The sequence below is a fragment of the Carcharhinus amblyrhynchos genome, chromosome 3, assembly GCF_965287045.1.
Source record: "Carcharhinus amblyrhynchos chromosome 3, sCarAmb.v2.hapA, whole genome shotgun sequence".
In the NCBI taxonomy this organism is placed as follows: domain Eukaryota; kingdom Metazoa; phylum Chordata; class Chondrichthyes; order Carcharhiniformes; family Carcharhinidae; genus Carcharhinus; species Carcharhinus amblyrhynchos.
Genome location: NC_137326.1, coordinates 62,109,043 through 62,119,052, shown reverse-complemented (window position 1 = coordinate 62,119,052; position 10,010 = coordinate 62,109,043). Strand labels below are relative to the sequence as shown.

General features: G+C 46.9%; 1 protein-coding gene across 5 annotated transcripts in view; it reads right to left on the bottom strand.

The window, feature by feature from the left end:
* LOC145340242 (aminoacylase-1B-like) overlaps positions 1-10,010 on the bottom strand; it is a 58,838-nt gene that overhangs the window by 43,281 nt on the left and 5,547 nt on the right. For 2 of the 5 annotated variants that reach the window (XM_080184698.1, XM_080184689.1), the window contains exon 2: positions 708-825. In XM_080184698.1, the coding sequence (XP_080040824.1) occupies positions 708-825 (118 nt within the window). Of the gene's footprint in view, positions 1-707; positions 827-1,914; positions 2,062-2,304; positions 2,387-10,010 lie in introns of those variants that run through there. The other 3 variants (XM_080184711.1, XM_080184705.1, XM_080184717.1) reach the window with 3 other exon arrangements.

Below are 10,010 nucleotides of genomic sequence, written 5' to 3'. Positions count from 1 at the left end.
TCATGTCTGCTGAGTATTTCCAGCATTTTCTTTTATTATATTTGATGGTGTTGAGTCAAGGATAAATACTGACCAGGAAAGAACTCCCTAACTCTTCTTCAAAGGGTCCCACAGGATCTTGTTCTGTTTTTAAAGCAGATGAGGTTTCGGCTTAACAAACAGTTCAAACAAAAGCACATCTTCAGAAGTGTCAGTACAGACACCGTGCTCAAGACGACCGAGTAATACCACTGGCATAGGTGCTGATTTGGTGGAAGACTTTGTCAGCTGTAAGGAACCTACCAGAAAGGAGCCCCTTATTCTGAATGGCCAGACAGTATAACCGCCCCCACTAATTCCTCAGCAACTCACAAACTTACTTATGTGGTGGATGGCTCATGTGAAAAAATGCCACATTGTGGCACACTATACGATGCAGAGTGAAGGCTCTTTACTCTGACCTGTCTGTGCTGTTCCAATCCTGGGAACAGCTGGTGCTTGCACTGGGCATCCACAATAGAAAATGTCTTCATCCAATACTAACATCTCCTCCCCTTCAGCAGAAACAAAGTTAGCAAGAAAAAGAGAAACAATTGACTGAACAAACAGCAGACCTAAGCTGGTGTGTGTGTGAGTATGTACAAGATGAAGATATGTAACTCAGGAATTGGCTGAGTTAAGTGTCTCCATCTCCATCTGCACAATTCACATCATTCCATCTACCTTACCATAGTCGGGCTGAGGGTGTACAGTTCTGATTCTCAGGTACTCCCGGAACAACTGGACAGACTGGTGCTCCTCTTGCTGTCCACCCATCGTGTAGAAATGCTGTGTAAGTACGTCACTCTGCGTGAGAGAGTAGATTTACAGAAAGTCATTGCCACAGTCAGACATTGTCCGGGCAAGGACACAGGAAAATAGCACAACATAGGTGGTGACATGCGAGAACATGTGGCACAAGAACACAGGCATGTGTCGCAAAGGAACACATAGCAACACAGGAGTACAGGAATTTGACACAAAGGAACATAGAGCAACACAAAAACATAGGCAGTAACACACAAGAGATGTAGTGACACAGGAACATAGGTAGTGACACACACAAACACATAGCAACACAGGAATGCATAGTGACAAAGGAACAGAGGCAGAGACAAATAGGAAAACACAGCAACATAAGAACACAGGCAGTGATGCACAGGGATGCAAAAGCAACACAGGAACCGAAGCAATGACACATAGGATTGGAAAAAACACAGAATCCCTACAATGCTGAAGGGGGCCATTCGGCCCATCGAGTCTGCACCGACAATAATCCCGCCCAGACCCTATCCCCGTAACCTTACATAGTTAACTCTGTAATCCCTCTAAACTATGTATTCTCAGATACTAGGGGGCAATTTAGTATGGCTAATCAACCTAACCCATATATCTTTGGATTGTGGAAGGAAACCAGAGCACCCAGAAGACACCCAAGCAGAGGGTGAATGTGCAAACTCCACACAGTGACCCAAGCCCGGAATCGAACCCAGGAGCTGTGAGGCAGCAATATTAAACGCTATGCTACCGCGCCGTGGAAAGCAATACAGGAACTCAGGCAGTGACACACAGAAATACATAGCAACACGGGAATGTATAGCAACACAGGAACACTGTTAGTAACACACAGAGACACGGAGGAACACAGGAACCAACACACAGAAACACAGCGCAGTTCAGAAACGCCGTCAACTCCCTCTCCTTTTTTTAATCTATTTTTCTTCCCCATTTATCTCCCTCGCCATCATCCCGATGCCACACTGTTTTCCTCTATTCCCTGGAGCGGAGAAAGAGGCAGAATCCGAGGCCGGCAAAAACCGAGATGAGGCCCAGAGCTGATAACAACCCCGGGATCCACCCCCCAGCCCCAGGATAAACCTGGAATCCTCCCCAGACCTGGATCAACCCGGGATCCACTTGCAGTATCGGGATCGACACCGCGATCCGCCTCGAAACCGGAGGTCAACCCAGAATCAGCCCCAGATCCACCCGAGTCCCGGGCTCTGGCACCGCTCTCTCTCTCTGGGCCGCAGGGAGCTGCAGGGGGCAAAGTTCACTCCGACAGCCCGGGGCAAAGTCCCAAAGTCCAACTATCCCCAACCTCCCCCCCCCCCCCCAACAAACAACTCGTCCACCTACCGATCCGACACACATCCCCCTCCCCCCTCCTCTTCTTTCCTCACCCCTCCCCCTCTTTCCTCATCCTCTTAAACCCTGTGTGCGGATCAGTCTATTAGGTGGCAAATAAGACCAGTGGTACTGGGGTTGATTAGTAGTGTCACCCACATTCTTCCTGATTCCCCACTGTCTTCCATTGTGATTATCTGATAACAATGTGGCAGAAACACATCGGAGACTGTTGTCTGCCTTGCTGTGACATTTGTCTATTTCCCATTTGCAGCCATCATATAAATGAGATTCACACAAAAGCAAAATTCTGTGGATGCTGGAAATCAGAAATAAAACTGGAGAATGGCTTACTGGAATACTCAGCAGGTCTGGCAATATCTGGATTGAGAAACAAGAGTTAACACTTCAGGTCGTTGACCTGTTGTCAGATTATATAAATGAGATTATGAGTTTTGGGTCAAGCTGATGAAACACATATGACATCTGTCCTCTTATTGATTGACTCTAAATGCTGCGTAGAATTCCCTCACGTACTTCAACTATTGCCTGTATAAGATTCCTTACTCTCCTATCTGTGCACTGCTATAGTCCACTGTTCCCACTTTAAAACATGGTCCATATTGTCTTTATTGTTTGGTCTCAGGATGTGGCCACTGGTTGGCATCTATTGCACACCCCTGGTTATCTTGTACAGCTGAAGGGTTTGCTAAGTCACTTCAAAGGGAAACACAAACAAACAAGATAGAACAATCTGTTTTTACATTTCTAGTTAGCTTTCTCATACACTCCTTATAATTCGTTGTCATTCGTAGCTGTTCTTTATATCTTGTCGATCTTCTGACCGGCCACCTATCCTTGTACAATTATATGCTTTTCTTTAAGTTTAATATGATTTTTAACTTTTTTAGTTAACCTTGGGTTGTGGGTCCTTCTTTTGGATTTTTCTTGTTGGAATATATCTGTTCTGTGTATTCTGAAATATTCCCTTAAATATCCATCATTGCATCTCTATTGACCTGTTCCTTAACCCAAATTGTCAGTTCACTTTTGCTATCTCTGCTTTCATGCCCTCATAATTGCCCTATTTAAATTTAAAATACTAGTCTTAGATCCATTCTTGCTTCAAACTGAATATAGAATTAATTCAAATTTTGATAGTTACTACCTAGCGATGCCTTCACCAACAGATCATTAATTAGTCCGATCTCATTAATAATACCAGGTGTAGTGTAACTTGCTCTCTGGTTTGCTCCAAAATATATTGTTCTAAGAAACTCTCCCAAAAACACTTCTATGAACGTCTCATTGAAGCCCTCTCTTTTTTCCTAGTTATACAGTTCAACAGAACACTGGTCCCAGCATGGTTGAGGTGTAGATCGTCCCAGCGGTACAGCCCCCATTTTCTCCAATACTGATTCCAGTGCTCCACAAACCGGAACCCACTTCTCCCACATTAATATTTCAGCCACATATTCATTTGTCTAATCCTATTTTCTTTATGCCTATTTACATGTTGTTCAGGAAATAATCCAGAGATTATTACTTTTGAGGTCTTGCTTCTTAATTTTGAGCCTGGCTCCTTATATTGACTATGCAGAATCGGTTTCAAAACTCTGTAGATTTTGGAACAGTTCCTGCAGACGGTAAAGTAGAAAATGTAATCCTATTATTTATGTAGGGAGGAAAGGGGAGAAGTGGAAAATTACAGACCTGTTACTTCAATGTCAATAGTGGGGCAATGTTCAAATTTACTATAAACATTGGGCAGGATTTTCCTCCCCTTCTGTGGTGTGTTTTGTAGTGGCGGGAGATGGTGAGCCACTTGTTGGCAGCAGAGGTTCAGCATGGTTTTGTCAGAAGGAAGTTGATGTAGTTGATGTGGTTTATATGGATTTCAACAAAATCTTTTACAAGGTCCCACATGGGAGACTTATAAAGAAGGCAAATGCACATAGGACACAGGCCATTTGATAAAATGGATTCAAAATTGGCTTAGTTGTAGGAGACAGAGGGTGATGATAGAAGGCTGCTTTAGTGATTAGAAGTCAGTGTCCACTGGCATACCACAGGGATCTGTTTTGGGAGCCCTATTGTTCATCATTTATATAAATAACATGTGGGGGATAGGATTAGTAAAATTGAGGATGACATAATAGATTGGCCTGGTGGTTAACAGTGAACCTGAGTGTCTTGGGCTACCAGATGATAAAGAGGGAATGGTCAAATGGGCAGATAAGTGGCAGATGGAGTTTAACCCTGAAAAGTGTGAGGTGATACCCTTTGGAAAGAGTAATTTGACAAGGAAGCATTCAATGAACTACGTGATTTCTAGGAAGTTCTGAGGAACAAAGGGACCTTGGTGTGTTTGTCCATAGATCTTGGAAGGTGGAAGGGCATGTTAGTGAAGTGGTGAAAAAGGCATACAGGACACTTACCTTTATCAATCAAGGCACGGATTACAATAGCAGGGAGGTCATGTTGGAGTTGTATTGAACTTTGTGAGGCCACTGCTAGAGTACTGTGTGCAGTTCTGGTCGCCACATTATAGGAAGGATGTGGTTGCACTGGAAGGGGTGCAGAGGAGGACCAAGAAGTTCTGGAACCTGCATTGTTCTCTCTGCCACCGTTGATTTTGAAGCTGGTTATGGATACCTTCATGTTAAAATGTCAGGATGCTGCGTGGGATGGAACATTTAAGTTATGAAGAGAGGTTGGATAGGCTTGGATTGGTTTCGTAGGAGCAGAGAAGATTGAGGGACAACCTAATTGAGGTGTACAAGATTTTGATGGGTATGGATAAGGAGCATCTGTTCCCCTTAGTTGAACGATCAGTCATGAGATCCCACATAAGTGAAGACACTGGAGGCAGGATGGAGATCACACCAGATGTGCTCCAAGTTGGAGTACCTGACTAGGTCATGCAAATTCATCAACGGTGTGCAGTGCTGGGACCCAAGGCCTTAAAGGTGCAGTTAAAATCCTCCCCCCCGCCACTCCACAAGGACAATGCACTCACCCTCGTTGATGGTATCAAGATGACTGGACACTTGTTCATAGAGAAATAGCGCCCAACAGGTAGAGCATGGACATTCGCAAAATAAAACAGCACACCAGCTTGTGAATGTTCAAGTCCAGCAATTGACCTGGCACAGCTTCCTTGACCCCCCCCGGATCTCCGGCTGAAAATATGGGACAAACAAGATATCCACACCACCAGAAATAGGTGATGGGTGGCTCAAGTAGACCCCTCCTCACCATTCCAAGAGCCAGGTAGCTTCGTCTCCCAGACTGGTGTGGGTTTCTTGCAGGGGGCACACTGTGTACTTCCTATCGTGGAAGACCAAGAAGTTGTGGAATCTGCATCATGTCTCTCTTCTGCCATTGATGTTGAAGCTGGCTATGGATACCTTCATGTCAAAAGTATTGTGCGACCATCACCAGCACCACTTCTAGTGCTCAGAGGGAGCAAGGCATGCCCCTCCACTCCCTCAAAAGCTGGTGAGGAAACCACAGCTTGGTATGGCTCCTGCTCTGCCCAAGATCGCATGGAACTACAAAAGGTCGTGAACGTTGCCCAATCCATCATGCAAACCAATCTCTCATCCATTGACTCTGTCTACACTTCCTGCTGTCTCGGCAAAACAGCCAGTATAATTAAGGACCCCACGCATCCCACATTCTCTCTTCTACTTTCTTCCTTTGAGAAAAAGATACAAAAGTCTGAGATCATGTACCAACCGACTCAACAACAGCTTCCTCCCTGCTGCTGTCAGATTTTTGAATGGACTTAACTTGCATTAAGTTGATCTTTCTCTACACCCTACCTATGACTGTAACACCACATTCTCCACTCTCTCATTTCTTTTCTATGAATGGTATGCTTTGTCTGTATAGAGCGCAAGAAACAATTCTTTTCATTGTATGTTAATACACGTGCCAATAATAAATCAAATCAAATCAAAATCATTTAGCCGGTGCCACTCAATTGAGTCTGAGTCCAGTGCCACCTTTGTCATAGGTATGGGTGGATCAGAGCAGTGGTGCCAGATCCGACCAGCATTTGAGGTCGAGCGGGACGCTGTCCTAATGACTGCAATGGTGCAAAAGAAAGTTCCGGGAGTTCCCTGGGGGGATGAGGGGCGATTTGGTGGGGGCCACAAGGGAATCCACTGCATCCACTTCACTGCAGATGGATTCTAATTCATCCCCTGTACCCACCACCAAGCAATCGTCCTTCTCTTGACAGTCACCTTCCAGATCCTAGTCCCCCGCCACAGTGAGTGCAATGAGCAGCATGGACCCACCAACCAGCCCTGACTCTGCCTTCATCGATGACAGCGGAGTCCTTTGTGGGCTGCTTCTGTGATTTTGGATCAAAGGGGACAATGGATTCGACTCCAACTCCACCCCAGGCATTGGGTCACCCAGGGAGTCTGGAGAAAACTCTGATCCCAAGACCAGCACTATGGGCTGGAATGGAGAGTGAGGGCCCCCCTCCCCAACACCACCCAATGACCCAAATATCAGGGTGCTGTCACAGCCTCAGGCCTTCTAAAAATGAACACTTACAGGTACAAAAATGCACAGGGCAGAATGAGGCCTTGGGTGTCCCACTTGCACCTGACCCTGGGGTGTCCTGCTCAGGAGGCTACGACAGATGCCTAGTTTTTTTCTTTGATTTTCTTTCTCTCATTCCAGAGGCAGAGAATGATTTTGGGGACCAGGGCTATCACTCCCTCTTCATCGGCAGGGGGAGATGTCAGTGACTCCCCGAGTCATTGGGACGATGCCAGGCTAGCAGACAACGCTGAGGCAATAACAGGCCTGGAAATGTTCTTATTCCCTGAGCCCATGGTCGGGAAGTTTGAGCTTTTTGATATGGGGTTGATCGCTTCCCCCCACCCCACCCTCCCATTTCGCCCTTCTCTGCACCTTCCTGCCATGCAGATGCACCTTCCCCTCCTTGCCAGTAGCCAAGGTGGTGGCTGCTGCTGGCGGGGCTTCCTCTTTCAGGGAGGCAGCTGAAGTGTCAGTGTGGGGAGGGCGGTGTGCCAACTGTGGCTGCCTTGGTGTTGTCAGCGGCCTTGGAGGTGGGGCAGTTCTTCCAAACGTGCCCCACCTCTGTACACACATAAGTGCCATTCATGGACCAAAAAACACAGTAGTTCAGTCTCCACGGGCAGACAAAAACCTGGTACTGAAGGGGTAAATGTGCCAGAGGGAGGCTTCTCTGAGGCCAAGCGGGACTCGCACCACCCCAGACCTTACCTTCCCCAGTTATTAGACATTGGGGAGGAGGAGTTCAAGGGAATGAAGGATGGGACATTGGAACAAGGAACAAAAAAAATTACATCACAGGAATATGCCCTCAAAACCTGCACTGACTATGCTGTCCATCTGAACTAAAACCCCCTACCCTTCCGGGGACCATATCCCTCTAATCCCATCCTATTCATGTATTTGTCTAGATGCTTCTGAAAAGTCATTATCGTATCTGCTTCCACTACCTCCCCCTGCAGCAAGTTCCAGGCACCACTATCCTCTGTGTATAAAAATCTTGCCTCATACATCTCCTTTAAACATTGCCCTTCGCACCTTAAACCCAAGCCCCCTAGTAATTGACTCTTTCACCCTGGAAAAAACTTCTGACTATCCACTCTGTCCATGACCCTCATTTGACGTGTCTCTGCGGGTGGGGCCTCAAGAGGGTCGACTGCCAGGAAGAGCCCACCCATCATGAGCCCCTTTTCCAGCATGAGACGGATCACTCACTCGGCCTTCAGAAAGAAGGTGGCTTTGCTATACATCTTAGAGGCTGCTGCAATGGCCGAGGTGCTGCCATCTCTGGCCATTGCTTTCATGCATGTTTCATTACTTATGGTGGGGTGGGTGCAGCACTTCGCCCCGAGTTTTTTCATATTTAGTTTGACGTAAAAGAAGGGGAAGTTTTCCTTTGCATTGATTTTGATAAGACAAGAATGGGAGGTGAAGCAAAGGTAACAGGGCTGCAGGAGCAGCAAGGAGCCTGGGAAGCCATCATTCTGTCCTGGGAGAACCCCATTATTGGCATCTGGGGAGTGCTACACCCACCCCAATTGAGTAATGCTGTTATTCGTGATAAGGGGTGATATGGACGGCAGGGTGAGGACACTCTCCCCGGGGTGCTGGAATAGTTTTTCCTAAAGGGAGAGAGGAAGAAGGGAGGGAGGCAGAGGAGGAGGGATGAAGGATGGGGCACAAAGATGGGTACGTGCCCCCCGCTTAAGTGAAGAGAGGGTTAGCCATTTCGATCTTCTCAGGCAGTCATTGAGTTGGAAGACAGGTCCTGCAAAAAGTCCACAAATGCCCTTTGCTTCACATCCTACTCTTGGCTTATCAACTTCAATACAAAGGAAAACTTCCCTCTCTTTACAGCACCAACCTTCTCCTTAGTCTCCTACACACTGTGAGGCCACCAGGTTCAGTCCCAGCTTCCTGCTCCTCTCTCTCTTGCAGGTTGTAGTTGAAAGCAGGCTGCCTCAAGCTTAATCCCAAAGTATAACCTGGCTTCTTTCTCCAGCTCGCAGATCAGAATATTCTCCTCCAACAAATGAGATGAAGAACAGAAGCAGTGACAACCTCTTCCAGCTCCCAAGAGCAGGTCTCCCTCTCCTGCAAAGAGGCAGCCCCAGCAGCAGCAGATTACAACAGGTCAGTCCAGTCCAGGTTCTGCCTTATAAAAGGCTCAGGTATCAGGCTCCAGCTGGGCAGACTACTGCCTATTACCAGGGGATCTCATACTTGATGAACCCCACAGGGAGATCAATCAGTGATTTTCCATGGATCTTGTGAGGGTTATCTCAATAACGGTTAGATCATGGTGGCACAATATCATTAGTTTGACCTTGCACCCATTGTGAGAGACCTCACCATGTGCTACTCCCCTTGATCCTGAAATTGAGAAGTGATCAGGGCATCCCTTGCTTGATGGCAAGTTCTGGCCCTATCCACTGCCTTGTGTTCTTTCTCCTCCTCCTCAGCATTATCAGGTCCACTGCCTTCTTCAACATCCTTCTCATTAAAAGGAGATCTGGTGCTCGCCCATCTCCTCCAGGTCTAGTTGTTTTCCTAATGCAGCATTAAGTTCTGGAGTGCACAGCAGACCACAATAATGCAGGAGACACTCTGGGGCCTTTATTGTAGAGCACCCCCCAACTGGTCCAGGTACCAAAAACACATCTTCAACAATCTGATTGCCTGCTCCATCAACACGTGCATTGAAGTGTGAGCCTTATTGTGCTGAGTTTCCACTGGTATTTGTGGCCTCCACAACTGGCGTCATCAGCCACCTCTTAAGTGGGTACCCCTTGTCCCTAAGGAGACATCTCTCCAACCATTACTCACTCTCAAAGACAGCTGGGATTTTCAAGTTGCCCAAGATGTAGCTGTCATGGGTGCTATCAGGGAAAAGTGCTCACACTTGCGTGATGCGCATTGTGTGGTTGCATACGACTTGGATGTTGAGGGAGTGCAATTCCTTGCGGTTCTTGAGTGGCACCACATGTTGATATGGTGACCTAAGAGCCACATGGATGCAGTCTATCAGACCTGGTCACTGGGGCATCCCTGCTAGGTGGGCAAAATCTGTGGCCCTGGCTTGACTCGCCCTAGTCAAAGTTGATAAACATTTCAGCTCGAGCATAAAGGGCATCTGTAACCTCCCTAACATATTTGTGATTGGCAGACTGGAGATGCCACAAATGTCCCTTATACTGCCTGAAACGGGTCGCTAGCATAAAAGTTCAGAGTGGTTTTAACTTTAAGGGACACGTGCATTGAGTGTCCTCCAATTCCATGGGGTGCCAGCTCATACAGTATGTGTC